We start from the raw sequence: 17,875 nt of genomic DNA, 5'->3' as shown, positions 1-17,875 counted from the left end.
ATTATGGGCAGAATTTTATTTGAGGATTATTGATATATGGGATTTGGAAAGTGTATATTTAAAAGTGGTTCAAATGTGTATTATATATGGATTTACATATATGATTTTTCATTGAAAGGATATATACCTGTTAACAGATGGTTAATGGCACACATATTGTTTGATGAGGGGATTATAGATGATTTTTTTTCCTTCTACTTTTAATTTTTTGGGGGGGGGTGATGTGTGTGTGTAAAAAACAAACCAACCCCAAAAGCAATTCCAGTTTCTAGAAGTCCACAAAGGCTGTTTTGGTTCACAAAGGGCCAAAAGCTATTTTCAGTACTCATCAACCCCTAAAGGAAATTCATGAATAATTAGGCCTCAAAGTCAACCAACACTGGGTGACATCCAGTATCTTTTGGCTTTAGCTAGAATGTATGTATTCTAATAATACCGGTTAGTAGATGGCAACTGCTTTCTTTGGTAATTATATGCCTGGGCATTATAAAAAGCATATGTATATTTATTTACTTATTACTGCTTAATTTAAGAGTGATTTAAACTTAGTGTTTCTGGGGGCGCCTGGGTGGCTCAGTCGGTTGAGTGTCCGACTTTGCTCAGGTCACGATCTCACGGTCCGTGAGTTCGAGCCCCGCATCAGGCTCTGTGCCGACAGCTTAGAGCCTGGAGCCTGCTTCAGATTCTGTGTCTTCCTCTCTCTCTGGCCCTCCCCCCATTCATGCTCTGTCTCTCTCTGTCTCAAAAATAAATAAATGTTAAAAAAAAATTTTTAAAACTTAGTGTTTCTGTTTATAGAACACCTTTATGGTCTGTACTTTGGAAGAGAATAATTAAGTAATGCTCAGGAATCAAAGTAGGAACACAGTGTCATTTTATAACATAATTAATGTTGAGTGTTAATGCTGAAACTCACTGCTCTCAGGGAGTTTTAATTAGGACAGATGGGGTGGGGTAGAAATCAGCCTTTGAGCTTCCATTTGTTTCAGATACTATGCTCGGTGCTCCACCTACACTATCTCATTTTAATTTTCATGACTATAGTAAGAAGTGTAAGTGGTATTCGCTTTAATTTACACATGGGAAAACCAGGAGTGAGGGAGGTGAAGTAACTTGTAATGGCTTTGACCACTTAAAATATTATTTCTGTGTAATTGATATGGCTACCACTAATCATGGCAGCATAAATTGTTTAAGAATATATAATTTGTTGGGGGCCTGGGTGGCTCAGTCGGTTAAGCATCTGACTTTGGCTCAGGTCATGGTCTCGTGGTTCGTGAGTTCAAGCCCCTCGTCGGGCTCTGTGCTGACAGGTTGGAACTTGGAGCCTGCTTCAGATTCTGTGTCTTCCTCTCTTTCTGTTCCTCCCCTGCTCGTTCTCTGTCTCTCAAAAAAATAATTAAAAAAAAAGAATATATAATTTGTTAAGCATATGCCATAGGCCAGCATTGCATAAACAGAGCTTAATATAACAGCATTAAGGGATTATTAAAAAAAAACTATCAGGATATATTCCCCCCCTCTACAATGAAAATGACTTAATTATTATTTCATACATCCCATTGTAGAGCATACAAATAATGCATAAAAATATAACAAAATTAAGGTCACCTAAAATCTTACCACTCTGTAATGTAAGAAAGGAAGATCACCAAAATATTTTTGTGTTACTTTATGCAAACTTACATACAATTTTATACAAATAGGGTTATATCATGCAGGGTATATTTATAAAATACACTCCCTTTCCCCTCAGCACACACTAGCATCTTTGCCCTCCTGGGTAAGCCTTATTAATAACCTATTAAATGTCCTGTTTCTCTTCATGCTTAAATAATCTTTTACTCGTGTAATCCTATACAAGTCTATTTATACATTTATAGTGTAATTTTAGTCACTATCATTGAATGTTTAAGAACTTTTTTAAGTGCAAGGTTTTGTGCTAGCCGTGGGGGAGGTATAAGGAAGAGTAATGTGTGGCCTGTATTCTCAACCACTTAATATGTGAGAAGAGATGAGCAGGTAAACAACTTGTATTATACAAAATTTGCTTTGATATCTGTTAAATGTTGGGTGAAAACACAGCCTGAGAGCCCTGCTGGGGAGCGTCCAGAGAGCAGAGGCCTTGCTTTATTTATTCGTATGGGCATAAACTCCTGACACATGGGATTATGCCCACTTGTCTGTAAAGTCATGTGTTCAAATGATTAAAAGAAGGTTATTCTTTTGATTGGTTTAAGTGGATTGTAGTTTGAGAGCCATTAAAGAAGCAGTTTGTGTATTTGCTTTGTTTCTTTGTTATGGAAGTATCCATTCTCCCATTAGGGAATTTAATTTTTTTCTCTTTAAGGTTTGGGCATTTTTGTAACAAGGAGGAGGCTGTAATATTTCGCTGTATAGTGCATGGAAGTTGGGAGTTTAAGATAGTTTAAGTAGTTGGTAATTTTTTTCTAAGTTTATTTATTTTTGAGAGAGAGCACGTACCTGAGTGAGGGAGGGGCAGAGAGAGAATCCCAAGCAGGCTCTGCACTTTTAGTGCAGAACCCATGAACCATGAGCCAAAATCAAGAGTCAGACCCTTAACCAACTGAGCCATCCAGGTGCCCCAATAATTCTTTTCTTTTTCTTTTTCTTTTTCTTTTTCTTTTTCTTTTTCTTTTTCTTTTTCTTTTTCTTTTTCTTTTTCTTTTTCTTTTTCTTTTTCTTTTTCTTTCTCTTTCTCTTTTCTTTCTTTCTTTCTTTCTTTCTTTCTTTCTTTCTTTCTTTCTTTCTTTCTTTCTTTCTTTCTTAACTTTTTAAAGTTTACTTTTATTTATTTTGTGAGAGAGAGTCCAGGTAAAGGGCAGAGAGGGCGGAAGAGAGAGAGAATCCCAAGCAGGCTCCTTGCTATTAGTGTAGAGCCCAACGCAGGGCTCGAACCTGTGAACCATGAGATCATGACCTGAGCTGAAACCAAGAGCCAGATGCTTTACTGACTGAGCCATCCAGGTGCCCCTCCAGTAATACTTTCTAACACAGAAGTTTTTATTTGCTCAAAAGTAAGCTCAAGCATTCACTTGATTTTGTATATAGTGCCTAGATTAAATGAGAATTTATGCATTTGCATATGCCAAATATAAACCTTGTATTGTAGGCATATTGCGGAGAATGAGGAGGGAAAACAAGTCTCCAACAAAATGTATGAATTTCAGAATATTTGAAAATAAATATTTTATTAAAGATTGGTAAATATTCACTCAAGTATTCAGTTTGAATCTACCTTGTGCTTAGCACTGTTCTAGGTGCTCTGGAATATATATATATATATAAAGGAAATAAAGACAGAAACAGGGGCATATTTTCTTAAAGGGAAAATTATTTCATCTAACAGTGAAATTATTGGTGTAGTGAAATATGGAAGCTATATGGCTTAAGAGGGAAAACAGTAAAGCCTGTCTATAGTGAAAGAAGAATGTTTAGGGCAAATGATTTTGATTTTATTGTGACCCTGAAAGAATCCTTAAATTACTACAGTGTACCCAAGCTCACATTTCATTTTATTCTAATTCCAATATAGTTAACATGAAGTGTTATATTAGTTTTAGGTATACAGCATCGTGATTCAGCAATTCCATACATCACCCAGTGCTCATCAGGACAAGTGCATTCCTTAATCCCCATCGCGTGTTTTACTCATTACCCCCACCCACCTCCCCTCTGGTAACCATCAGTTTATTCTCTATAGTTAAGAGTCTGGATGGTGTCTTCAAACAACTCAGTGCATTTTAACACCATGATTACTGAAAGGGAAAGCTTAATGAGTCACTGACTCATTTCCTAAACTGTTTGAGTTCTTTTTGTGTACTGAAGGCTTTGGACTTCACAAGAAGATATGTCTGCTCACTGGTGCTGAGTGAGTGACTATGATAATTGAAAAGGAAAAGTTTCCAAACTCTGAAAGAGCTGATTTTATCTAATATGGCTAATCTCAAACCAGAGGGATCTGGAATTCTTCCTATCTTTATCTGGGGATAAGTTGAGTATTTTATTCCTTGGTCTGTGGTTCTACCTTTAAAATAAGTGGTTTGGATTCCAAAGCATTGATTTTGAAATCAGGAATATTTGCTTTGCATTTAATTCTAAGAAAGTTCTGTTTTTATAGAAATACTTATTTTATTTTCCCACCAGCAATGTATCAGAGTTCTAGTTGTTCCACATCCTTACCAACATTTGGTATTGTCAGCTATTTTAATTTTAGCCATTTGTGTCGTGGTATTTCATTGTGGTTTTAATTTATGCTTCCTTGAGTACTAATGATGTTGAGTATCTTTTCACATGCTTCTTGGCCATTTGTGTATCTTCTTTAGTGAAATGATTGTCCAAATCTTTTACCAATTATGTTTTTATTGGGCTGTTTGCCTTTTTAAAATTGAGTTGTGAAAGTTCTTTATGTATTCTGGATGTAGATCTTTTATCGGGTAGTATTTTGCAAGTATTTTCTCCCATTCTCTGGCTTATCCTTTTCTTAGCAGTATCATTTGTAGAGCAGTTGTTAGTTTTGATAAAGTTCAGTTTTTCAATTTTTTGTGTTGTGCTTTTTTGCAAAAGAAATTATGGCAAAACTTAGAGTCATAAGGTCTCTGTTCTAGACATTTTATAGTTGTAGGCTTTACGTTTAGATTTATGATCTGTTTCAAGGTAGTTTTTGTGCGTTAACTTGTGAGATAAGTGGTTTTTTTTCCCATTTTTTGGTATATGGAAATGTTCTAGTACCATTTGTTAAAAAACAAAAACTACCCTTTCTCCATTAAATTACCTTGGTACTTGTGTTGAAAATCTGTTCACTATAAATATGTGCATCTTTTAAGGCTTTATTCTGTTCCATTGGTCTGTATGTCAATCCTTATGCCAGTACCACTCCATCTTTAAAAAGATTTTTTTAATGTTTATCTTATTTTTGAGAGAGAGAAATAGAGTGTGAATGGAGGAGGGACAGAGAGAGAGGGAGACACAGAATCCAAAGCAGGTTCCAGGCTCCGAGCTGTCAGCACAGAGCCCAATGTGGGGCTTGAGTTTACAGATTGTGAGATCATGACCTGAGCTGAAATCACTTAAATGACTGAGCCACCCAGGTGCCCCTAATGCCACTCCATCTTGATTAAATATTGCCTTTAGATAAATTATTAAATCTAGTTTATCAATATTTTCTTTTATGGTTAGTGTATTTTTATGCCTATTCAAGAAATCTTCCAACTTGTGTACATGGTACATGGATTTATTTATTTAGGTCTTCAAGGATTTACTTTTAATCATCTCTGTACACACATCTTCATCTTCTAGAATTACAAGATTACTTACTCAACTAATGGGAGCAATTGATACCAGTTGAGATTAAGAATTCAGTTATGGTTCTCCCAAAGCCAAGAGCACACTGTATACACTGTATGATAGCTAACTTGATAACAAATTATATAAAAAAAATTTAAAAAAAGAATTCAGTTATGGTTTAGAGATTTGAGAGAAGAACATTGGAACCTGGCTATACCTTCTATGTGTGACCCATCGCTCAGTTTTTCTTCTTTTTTTTAAAAACATTTTTTACTGTTTATTTTTGAGAGGGAGAGAGAGAGAGAGAGAGTGTGTGTGTGTGTGTGTGTGTGTGTGTGTGTGTGTGTGTGTGTGTGCGTGCAAGCCAGGGAGGCACAGAGAGAGAGAGAGATAGTGGGCTCCACGCTGACAGCAAGAGAGTCTGATGTGGAGCTTGAACTCATGAACCGTGAGATCATGACCTGAGCTGAAGTCGGACACTAAAGCGTTTTAGTGACTGAGCCACCCAGATGCCCCAGCAGAAGCCTCTTTAGTGTTCGCTCATTTTGTGTCTTCAGCCTGAAATTCCTCTCTGTCTTCTCTGCTCATTGAAATACTCATCTTCAAAGGGCCAGGTCAAGTGCCACTTCTTTGAATGTGCTTCTTTTTTTTTTTTTTCAACGTTTATTTATTTTTTGGGGGGACAGAGAGAGACAGAGCATGAATGGGGGAAGGGCAGAGAGAGAGGGAGACACAGAATCGGAAACAGGCTCCAGGCTCTGAGCCATCAGCCCAGAGCCCGACGCGGGGCTCGAACTCACGGACCGTGAGATGGTGACCTGGCTGAAGTCGGACGCTTAACCGACTGCGTCACCCAGGCGCCCCATGAATGTGCTTCTTATATGTTCCCAGTTAATTGTGCTTTCTGTCTTCTCACAGAGCACCACTTTTGCCTCTCTCTTTTTTAAAAAAATTTTTAATGTTTATTTTGGAGAGAGAGAGCGCACACGCGTGTGTGAGTGGAGAGGGAGCAGGGAGAGAGGGGGACACAAAATCTCAAGCAGACTTCAGGCTCTGAGCTATCAGCACAGAGCCTGATGCGGGACTTGAACCCATGAACTGTGAGATCATGACCTGACCTGAAGTTGGATGCTTAACCCACTTAGCCACCCAGGCGCCCCTTACCTCTGTTAGTAGAGTTTGTATTTTATTCTTTGTTCAATAATTATTAATAGTCTCTCACTGGATTTCTAAGCTCTTTTGTAGTAGACTGTATATTCTGTCCACATAGTGCCAAACACATAGGAATTCTGTAAATAATTTTTAAATATGGGAATGCGAGCTGGTGCAGCCACTCTGGAAAACAGTATGGAGGTTCCTCAAAAAACTAAAAATAGAACTACCCTAAGACCCAGCAATTGCACTACTAGGCATTTATCCACGGGATACAGGTGTGCTGTTTTGAAGGGACACTTTCACCCCCATGTTTATAGAAGCACTATCAACAATAGCCAAAGCATGGAAAGAGCCCAAATGGACATTTGGGAAAATGTGGTATATATACACAATGGAGTATTACTTGGAAATCAAAAAGAATGAAATCTTTCCATTTGCAACTATGTGGATGGAACTGGAGGGTATTATGCCAAGTGAAATTAGTCAAAGAAAGACAAAAATCATATGACTTACTTATATGAGGACTTTAAGAGACAAAACAGATGAACATAAGGGAAGGGAAACAAAAATAATATAAAAACAGGGAGGGGGACACAGCAGAAGAGACTCATAGATAGGGAGAACAAACAGAGGGTTACTGGAGGGGTTGTGGGGGGGGGGATGGGCTAAACGGGTAAGGGGCATTAAGGAATCTACTCCTGAAATCATTGTTGCACTATATGCTAACTAATTTGGATGTAAATTAAAAAAATTAAAAATAAAATTAAAAAAATAATTTTAAATAAATGACTATATCACACCTGGAAACAGATGGTGGTAATATAGAAAGGAATAAGAAAGAGGTGGGATTTATGTTTGGTCTTAAAGGATGGGTAGGATTTCAAGAAGCAGCAGCAGGAGCAGAAGAAGAAAAGGTATCCTATGCAGATAGAATAGCATGATGAGTTTTGAGCCAGGCCATAGGATAGCTGTAGGTGATAGATGTCAGGTGACTTTGAAATTGTGAGTTAGTTTAAATAGACCTGCAGAAGACTTTTTTGTTCAATTCAGTATGGTGAAATTATTGAAGCAGGAAGGTGATTTGGGCAGAAAGCAGCTTAGTTCATACCTGTCATGTATTGGGTAGATTGGGGTAGGGAAAGACCCTTGTGGCAAGAGGAGTTAGGTGGCTCTGGTATTAACTAGGCAGGAGCTAACGAGGGTGTAAATCAGTGTGAGGGGAAAGAGAAATGAGAGCACGCATGTTGACTACTGACTGAATGTGTGAGTGAAAGAAGAGAACCTCACACATTCAGTCATACCTGGGGTTTTAAGTCCAAGTACCTGGAAGAGTAGTGTGTTGGTAAGAGAAAAATGTCAGAAGGAGCAAGTTTTGAAGAGATGATGCTTGAGTTTAAGTCTGTTGAGTGAGAGGTGCAAAAGGCGTTCTGGGTGGCTTAATGAATGTGTTCTCCATAGACTTCCTTAAATAACAAATTACCTTCCATTATACACATAATCATGTTCTGACCACAGGCACACAGAGTAATGGGAGATGGATATCCTTTTGCCATGTTCAATATTTTTGTGTACATATTTTATAGCACTCATACTGTGTTTTGTTCATATGCCTGTTTCTGACTGGATGGAATTGTTGGAGGGCAAGGACAGTGTTTTATTTATCTTTGTTGTAGAGTGCCTGGCATATTGAGGACATGTAGGAAAAGTTTGAATTAGTGAATGAATTAGCGGCTCACAATACATATGTCTTTGAGCAAGTAATTGTCTTGTTAGAAGACTTGACTCTTGCAGTTCTTACAAGTTTTACCAACACAGGCGTGATACTTCCACCATTCCAAAATATGGGCTTAAGAAGGTTTTTGGATAGGCCTCAGGCTGAATCCCAACTCTACCAGTTTACCATCTGCTCTTTTTAATTAATTTAACCATAAAATTCACCCTTTTATTATTTTTTTAATGTTTATTTTTGAGAGAGAGCGAGAGAGTGGGTGAGCAGGGAGGGGCAGAGAAAGAGGGAGAGAGAGAATCCCAAGCAGGCTCTGTGCTTGTCAGCCCAGAACTGTGAGATCATGACCTGAGCCGAAATCAAGAGCCAGATGCTTAACTGACTGAGCAACCCAGGTGCTCCTAAAATTCACTCTTTTAAAGTTTACAATTCAGTGGTTTTTAGTGTATTCACAAGGTTGTGCAACTGTCACGACTATTTAATTCCAGAATATTATTATCACCCCACAAAAGAAACCCCTTACCCATACCCACTAGTAGTTGTTCCCTAGTCCCTATTTCCCCAGCCTCTACAAGCTACTCATCTACTGAGCTTATTTTTTTAATTTATTTTTTAAATTTACATCCAAGTTAGTTAGCATATAGTGCAACAATGACCTCAGGAGTAGATTCCTTAATGCCCCTTACCTGTTTAGCCCATCCCTCCTCCCACACCCCCTCCAGTAACCCTCTGTTTTCCATATTTAAGAGTCTCTTATGGGGGCGCCTGGGTGGCGCAGTCGGTTAAGCGTCCGACTTCAGCCAGGTCACGATCTCGCGGTCCGTGAGTTTGAGCCCCGCGTCAGGCTCTGGGCTGATGGCTCGGAGCCTGGAGCCTGTTTCCGATTCTGTGTCTCCCTCTCTCTCTGCCCCTCCCCCGTTCGTGCTCTGTCTCTCTCTGTCCCAAAAATAAATAAACATTGAAAAAAAAATTAAAAAAAAGAGTCTCTTATGTTTTGTCCCCTTCCCTGTTTTTATGATTTTTGCTTCCCTTCCCTTATGTTCATCTGTTTTGTATCTTAAAGTCCTCATATGTGTGAAGTCATATGATTTTTGTCTTTCTCTGACTCATTTCACTTAGCGTGATGCCCTTTAGTTCCATCCATGTAGTTGCAAATGGCAGGATTTCATTCTTTTTGATTGCCGAGTAATACTCCGTTGAATATATATACCACATTTTCTTTATCCATTCATCCATCGATGGACATTTGGGCTCTTTCCATACTTTGGCTATTGTTGATAGTGCTGCTACGCACATGGGGGTGCATGTGCCCCTTCGAAACAGCATACCTGTATCCCTTGGATAAATACCTAGTAGTGCAATTGCTGGGCCTTAGGGTAGTTCTATTTTTAATTTTTTGAGGAACCTCCATACTGTTTTCCAGAGTGGCCGCACCAGTTTACATTCCCATCAGCAGCGCAAAAGAGATCCTCTTTCTCTGCATTCTCGCCAACATCTGCTGTTGCCTGAGTTGTTAATGTTAGCCATTCTGACAGGTGTGAGGTGGTTCTCATTGTGGTTTTGATTTGTATTTCCCTGATGAGTGATGTTGAGCATTTTTTCATGTGTCAGTTGGCCATCTGGATGTATTCTTTGGAGAAGTGTCCATATTCTGTCTTTTTGCCCATTGCTTCACTGGATTATTTGTTTTTTGGGTGTTGAGTTTGAGAAGTTCTTTATAGAATTTTGGATACTAACCCTTTATCTGATATGTCATTTGCAAATATCTTCTCCCATTCCATCGGTTGCCTTTTGGTTTTGCTGATTGTTTCCTTTGCTGTGCAGAAGCTTTTTATTTTGATGAGGTCCTAGTAGTTCATTTTTGCTTTTGTTTGCCTCGCTTCCGGAGACGTGTTGAGGTAGAAGTTGCTGCGGCCAAAGTCAAAGAGGTTTTTGCCTGCTTTCTCCTCGATTTTGATGGCTTCCTGTCTTACATTTAGGTCTTTCATCCATTTTGAGTTTATTTTTGTGTATGGTGTAAAAAAGTGGTCCAGGTTCATTCTTCTGCATGTCTCTGTCCAGTTTTCCCAGCACCACTTGCTTAAGAGACTATCTTTATTCTACTGGATATTCTTTCCTGCTTTGTCAAAGATTTGTTGGGCATACGTTTTTGGTTCCATTTCTGGGTTCTCTATTCTGTTCCATTGATCTAAGTGTCTGTTTTTGTGCCAGAGCTTATTTTTATGCAAAGGAAAGATTAGAATGATTTAACTCTATAACTGATTTCTTATAATCCTATTCTTCAGAAGTGTGCTGAAAGGAGGCTTTAATTGGTCTTTCTCCTTGTAGGAAAGAATACCGGAAATGGATATCAGGGGGCAAACAGAGAATGAAGGTAAGATTTACTTTCCAAAGATGATAGTATTTTTAGTATTCATTTGGAATGAATATCTTCTAGTAGACTGAACTTTTGAAAAAAAAAAAACCCTTTTAGAAATAAAGTCACAAGAGATGTTAGGTGCTTAGAATTGACGTTTTAGAACCAAATAGCTAGTAAAGGTAATTTTGTCTTTCCTTCCTAGTTTTATAAGTGAAAAAATGGACACTCAGGGAGTTTAAGTCAACAGGTTCTACAACAATCTGTGACAAAATCAGAATCAAAATCTCCTAACTCTAATTATAAATGGTTAAAAAATGCTTCATTCTGTCTTGCTTTAGTGAGAGGTCTGCTTACTGTCCCATGAATATGCCACACTCATTTTCGCTCTCTTTTGAGTTGTACAGTTGACCCTTGAACAACACGGGTTTGAATTTCATGGGTCCACTAATGCATGGATTGTGGAGCCTCCCTGGGATTCTCTCTCTGACCCTCCCCTGCTCGCTCTCTTTCTCTCTCTCTCTCTCTTTCTTTCTCTCTCTCAAAAATAATAAATAAACATTAAAAAAAAAAAAAGACCCAGTTCAAGTCCTGTGTCTCTTAGGAGTTTTTCTCTGGCTGAATGCTGAATGTTGTTTTCTGCTGTTCCCAATTTTGTCAAGTTTACTTTGGTCTCTGTGAGTAGATTCTCAGCTTCTCTAGAGCAGGAACCATATCTTTACAGTTTCACTTTCTTTCCTATTAGAAAATCTTACTGTAGGGGCACCTGGGTGGCTCAGTCCGTTGAGGGTCCGACTTTTGGTTTCAGCTCAGGCCAAGATCTCATGGTCATGGGATCGAACCTCATGTCAGTCTCAGGGCTGAGGATGGAGCATGCTTGGGATTTTCTCTCTTCCTCTCCCTCCCCCAACTCGTGTGTGCGCTCTCTCTCTCAAAATAAATAAACATTAAAAAAAAATAGCAACTTAGGTATCCATCTGAAATGTTCACATGTCTTAAATAAGAGTCACTGAGTCATAACCAGAAAGTAGATCTGTTACCTTAAATTGTATACCTGGTATCGTTCATAGATCTTTCTTTGAGAAGTTTGTCATTTGACAATTTGGTCATCAATAAGGGTAAAACAGCCATGAATTGGCAACAACACATTAAGTATGGTTAAATTCATGAGTTCATAATGATACAACAAAATAAAACTTATTGGTTATCTGTGGAGAATGCTAGGGATCCAACTCATTATTTTGAAAACTAGAAAATAAAGGAAAAGAACAAAGTATTGCTTGTTACTTTCTTATATGATCTGTACCTCAGGGTAATTGAATGATTGAAAAGGGTAGGTTTCTTTCTTTCCAAGTTTTCTGGCTAATTAAGACAGGATGATAGAGGCACCTGGTTGCCTCAGTCAGTTGAGCATCTGACTTTGGGTCGGGTCATGATCTCACAGTTTGTGAGTTCGAGCCCTGTGTCGGGCTCTAAGGTGACAGCTCAGAGCCTGGAACCTGCTTCAGATCCTGTGTCTCCCTATCTTTGCCCCTCCCCTTCTTACTGTCTGTCTCTCTCTCTCTCTCTCAAAAATAAATAAATATTAAAAAAAATTCTTTAAGACAGGAGGGTAAAATTAGAATACCTCCAGGGCACCTGGGTGGCTCAGTCGGTTAAGCAGCAGACTTCAGCTCAGGTCATGATCTCATGGCTCATGGGTTCAAGCCCCGTGTCAGGCTCTGTGCTAACAGGTCAGAGCCTGGAGCCTGCTTCAGATTCTGTGTCTCCCTCTCTCTCTGCCCCTCCCCCTCTCTCAAAAATAAATAAACATTAAAAAAATTAGAATATTTCCATTTTGCAGCTGCTAATGAACTAATGGATCTAGGCAGTAGCCATCCATGGCTGCTTATATCACAAAAAGAGAGAGAACTAGATATTAGGAGCCTCCTGTGAGAAGTTCACAATACCTCCTGTGAAGTCATCTTCTCACCTCAGAAAAGCCAAACCTAGGTGCCTGGGTGGCCCAGCTGGTTGAGCGTCTGACTTTGGCTCTGGTCATGATCTCACAGTTTGTGGGTTCGAGCCCCGCGTTGGGCTCTGTGCTGACAGCTCAGGGCCTGGAGCCTGCTTCAGATTCTGTGTCTCCATCTCTCTCTGCCCTTCCCCCATTCACACTCTGTCTCTCTTGCTCTCTCTCAAAAAATAAATATATATATATATAAAAAGAAAAACCAAACCTAAATCTGATTATGCTTTCTGGATCAAAACACTAATACGAATTTAGAGAAAATATAAGGACCAGAAGAACCCAGTACCATAGGAGCTAGTCAGCATAATCCAGACTGGAAAACTAAACTGGTATCATCAGCAAAAAAAATTCCCAGAGGAAGGAAAATAAAAAGGAGGAGGAGGGAGCCTATAAGTATCAAGAGAGACTGAAAACACTTATCTCTTGCTATATACGGACCTTATTTGGGTCCTGATTCATAGAGACACACTTAAAATAAGACAGTTGGGGAAATATGAACACTGACTGCTTATTTGGTGTTATAATGGAATTCTGGTTAATCTTTTCAGCATAATAACAGCATTATGGTTAATTTAGAAAAGAGATAAATATATGTGGACAGAATAATGTCTTGGTAAGTCACAAGGTTCAGTGCTATTGGAGCTCCTCAACTTGGCCCAGAGAAAAATCTCTGCCTAATTACATTGTATTCCAGCTTCCCTCTTATGTTAAAAAAAATGTGAGAGAGAGAGTGTGAGAGCGAGCGTGAGCAGGGAGAGGGGCAGAGGGGGAGAGAGAGAGAGAAAATATCTTAAGCAGACTCTACACTCAGCACAGAGCCTGATGGCAGGGCTTGATTCCAAGACCCTGGGATCATGATCTGGGCCAAAATCAAGATTTGGGTGCTCAACCGACTGAGCCATCCAGGTGCCCCTATCAGTTTTTAAAATTCTCAAAAGCATGCAGTTTATTTCTAGGGCATGTTAATTCTAACAAATGCTTAATGATGTTCTGCATGCCAGGTCCTAATCTAGGCACTGAGGATACAGCAGTGAACAAAAGAAACAAAATAAAATAAATAGATCCCTGCCCTTTTGGAGCTTACATGAGTGGAGTGAGACATATAACAAACAAAATAAATGAGCAAATTTTAAGATACATGGTATGTTAGTGAAGTCCTATGCAGGAAATATGCAAAAATTTAAATGGGCTCCTATTAGAAAATAGTTTCAGTTTATAGGTTTTCTTTTTTTTTTTTAAGTTTATTTATCAGAGAGAGAGAGAGAGAGAGAGAGAGAGAGAGAGAGAGAGAGAGAGAGAATGAGCAGGGGGAGGGGCAGAGAGAGAGGGAGAGAGAGAATCCCAAGCAGGCTCCATACTGCCATCACAGAGTGTGATGTGGGGCCCGAACCCACAAACTGAGATCATGACTTGAGCTGAATTCAGATGCTTAACCGAATGAGTCACCCAGGTGCCCCTCATTTACAGGTTTTCTAAGAACTCTTTCAGACTTTTCCTATGGCCTTCCATATTGCTCACTATTTTCTTTCTTTTTTTAGATCCAATGGATGACAAGAAGGAGAATCAAGAGAAAGTGCCTGACTCAGGCACACCCTCTGTGCAGAGTGGTAGGTTTTAAAGTATTTCAGTACAATGTATTTTTCTTCCTCATTCAGTGTTGATATGAACTCTTAATGCTTTTGGTATAGTATACATGTATGGTAAACTCCTGTAAATATAAAACCTAAGCAATGGGAAAAGTAAAACAATAGCATTTATTTTGAAAATTTTACTTTGGTTTTATTTTAGAGATATTGGTATGGGATTAAAGTAAAAAAAAACATGTATTTCAATGCACATTTTGCCAAATTAATGGTGCATAGTTAATAATTACCATTTATTACCAATTAGAAATAATCTGTTTATTAATAAAAATTCTTCTAATATTAGAGTCAATATGAAAATCCTTTTTTTTATGGTCAAAAGACAGTTCATTGGATAAAAGCTTAGGCATTGGGAGGTCTGGCAGATCTGTTCTAGAATCCTGGCCTCATTCTTTACTGGCCTTGTGACCTTGGGCAAATTACTCAATGTTATTAGTCTCTTTTGTCTTCTCTGTAGCACAGGGATAATACTACTTAATTCATAGGACTATTGGAATTAAATAAAGGAAATGAATGTAAAGCACCTAATATAATGCCTAGGCATGCAGTAAAATGTTCAGTAAATGTTTATTTATTAACCTGGAGTTATTAATTCATGTTTTAAGTTCTTTATTGTGAACAGCATGTGTATAGCACTGCATTAGAGACTCAGGAGATAGAATCTGACCCATTGTACCTGCTATTAAGGAAAATGAAAAAATTAGTCACATGCACATAAAAGGCTGAATTGAAAACATACTCTAACAAACTGACTGTGTTTATCAGAGATTTCCAGGTAAACATTTTGCCCCTTGTTTTTCTTTTGTCCTGTCCTGCCAGCCCCACTCTCGGGGTAGTTCACCTGTGACTTTCTGTTCCTACAGGAAGATTGTCTATAAAGGTAATCCCCATGGAATAATTTTTTCTCACTGTAGCTGGGCTCCCAGTGCTTCCTTAGCTTCCTTTTCCATTGGCCTCATTTGTTTTTCAGCAATTCCCTCCAACCTCCAAAACCCTCCAAGGAAAGGGAGGCTATTAGGTTAGAATATTCTTCCTTAATCCCTACAAATTCCTCTCCATCTGTTTTATTTTTTTAATATAACATTTTTATTGAGATACAATTTACATACCATAGAATTCACCCATTTAAAGTGTACAATTCATTAGGTCTTGATATATTCACAGACTTGTGCAATCATCACCACAATCAATTTTAGAACATTTTCATCATCCTAAATAGAAATCCCATACCCAGTTAGCAGTCACTCCCCATTTTTCCCCAGTGCCTCTCCCCTGCCTCATCTCTAGGCAACCACTTATGTATTTCCTGTCTCTATAGATTTGCTATTCTGGACATTTCATAGAAATAAATTTAAAAAATATATTCTTAAAGATTGAAACTAGTAACTTCAAAATTCTCAAACTGTTGATTGAAAAAAAATGAGATTACTTAATGAAACTGACAGACATCTGCAGGTATTGCTCAGGGCTCTGACCCTAACGTTTCATCTTAGAAATCTGTGATTGTTAGAAGGTAAACTCCAAGAGAGCCAGGACTTTTGTTTTTTTTTATTAATTGCTGTGTCCACTGTACCTAGGACAGTGCCTCGCACATACTGGCAACTTTGTATGAGAAACCAGTGATGAATAAGACAAACATGATTCCTGCCTTCTTTGAGCTTAGGGGGCAAGATTGACATTAAACAAATGCCCAGTTACAGGTGTGATAATTGCCATGCATTAGTAGCTGCTGATCATTCAGCCAAGAAGCTTCCAGCTCTGGATATTTTTCTCATCTTCTTTATTTACATACCCTCTAAACTCAAGCCTAGTACTGATGAGAGACATCAGAATTCTGATTTACTCTGGAGAAGACCAAGGGGGCTCATATAGATTATTTTCAGTTTGCCAAAAGGTGTTTGGGCTAATGTATGGACTAGATTAGAGTACAAGTCAAACACGGACCATGGACATGTGTTAATAACAATCAGACCATGAGGTTATGTGTATACACCTGTCTCACGAACAAACCTGTCAGTTGCCAGGCTTCTTTTCTGAGAGAGAATAACATCCCCCTGCCCCAGTCTGTCCATGAGGATAAGATGCAGAGGCCGACTGGGACCTCAGGTTTGGGTAAGACTTTCTATTTTGGCTCTTGGTCAGGAATTCTAGCTGTGGTATTATTGTGGATGTGTCAAATTTAAATTTAAGTAAATCCTGTTGGTCTGTGTGTGTTTCCCCCTGTGTTATTGGTAGGGTCTCAGCACATGGGTAGCCAAATTGAACGGTTTTGGGAACTGAAAATTTTGCCTTAAGAATGAAGGAAAAAAGTTAAGGCTCCAATGGTTAAGTACTACATAGGGTCATTAGCTAGCACTATGATAGAAGTGAGAGAAAATGATCATATTACAGTGTACTGGTATAAAGGATTTGCTAGCTTAAATTATAGCCCATTCAGACATTAATGGTGATAGAATAAAAACTTGTGTTAGATAAATTAAATATTTTCCACTGTCATTGAAAATTTTTACAAGTGTAGCTGGTTTATTTGAGATGTAATTGTGAAATGATTTGTTTCCCAGTCGTTATTTTCAACTTCCTTTCCTTTCTTTCTGGGATGTTGGCTCTTTAATCTATAGTCAGATTTTTCTCTCCATTCGTGTTGTGTTTTGTTCTTTTTTTAAAATGCTCTCTAAGATCATATGGTGGTAGAACTTCATTTAGAACCTTGGGTCTCCTTATTGTCAGGTTAGTAGTTAGGTCACTGAAATATCCTGGTCAGTTCTATTTTGGACCTATGGATCACTTTATATATATATATATTTATATTTATATTTATATTTATATTTATATTTATACACACATATATACATATATATACACACATTATGTATTTTGTATATATTTTGTATATATATGTTTTATATTTATAAATTTATACAAAATATAAATACAAATTATAAAATATATATATATTTTAAAGTTTATTTATTTTGAGAGAGAGAGGGAGCATGAGCGGGACAGGACCAGAGAGAGAGGGAGAGAGAGAATCCCAAGCAAGCTCCACACTGGCAGTGCAGAACCCAACACGGGGCTCAAACTCATGAACCGCGAGATCATGACCTGAGCCGAAGTTGGATGCTTAACAGACTGAGCCTCCCAGGTGCCCCTAATATATTAAAAATTTTTTTATTTTAAGTAGGCTCCACATCCAACATGGGGCTTCAACTCATGACCCTGAGATCAAGAGTCCCACACTCTATGGCTGAGCTAGCCAGGCACCCCTCAGTTTTTACGTTTGACAAAGCTATCCAGTATTAATAAATTTGGCACAGCTATGACATTTAGTTTTAGAATAATCATACCTTTTATTGAGTGACTTACATGTATGCTGTGTCACTTAATTCTCAAAATACCTTGTACCATATGTATTACTTTTCCTCATTTGGTAGATAAGGAACTGAGGCTGAGAAAGTGAAATGACTTGATCAGGTCACAAAGGTTTTAAGAAGCAGAACCAAACTAGAAAAAGGCAGGTTCGACTGCTGAGCCCATATTCTTGACATTTTGTCACATGCCATTCAGCACTGTGGTAGTGCTAGCTTCATATCATTTAGAAGTGGAGTTAATCTCAGTATTTTTTTCTTTTAATGGAGCAGTCTCTTAAATTTATGGTTAAAAAAAGCAGGGTGTACAGT

At 38.3% G+C, this 17,875-nt stretch overlaps 1 protein-coding gene across 9 annotated transcripts in view; it reads left to right on the top strand.

Moving 5' to 3' along the window:
* Positions 1–17,875, top strand: part of SCML2 (Scm polycomb group protein like 2) — a 101,349-nt gene that overhangs the window by 10,701 nt on the left and 72,773 nt on the right. For 7 of the 9 annotated variants that reach the window (XM_019823610.3, XM_019823612.3, XM_019823608.3 and 4 more), the window contains exons 2-3: positions 10,517–10,562; positions 14,094–14,162. In XM_019823610.3, the coding sequence (XP_019679169.1) occupies positions 10,532–10,562; positions 14,094–14,162 (100 nt within the window). In that variant the 5' untranslated portion in view covers positions 10,517–10,531. Of the gene's footprint in view, positions 1–10,516; positions 10,563–14,093; positions 14,163–16,215; positions 16,311–17,875 lie in introns of those variants that run through there. The other 2 variants (XM_019823609.3, XM_019823607.3) reach the window with 2 other exon arrangements.

The sequence above is a fragment of the Felis catus genome, chromosome X (genome assembly GCF_018350175.1).
Source record: "Felis catus isolate Fca126 chromosome X, F.catus_Fca126_mat1.0, whole genome shotgun sequence".
Taxonomy (NCBI): Eukaryota; Metazoa; Chordata; class Mammalia; order Carnivora; family Felidae; genus Felis; species Felis catus.
The sequence above is the reverse complement of the archived record's forward strand: the minus strand, read 5'-3'. Positions and strand labels throughout refer to the sequence as shown.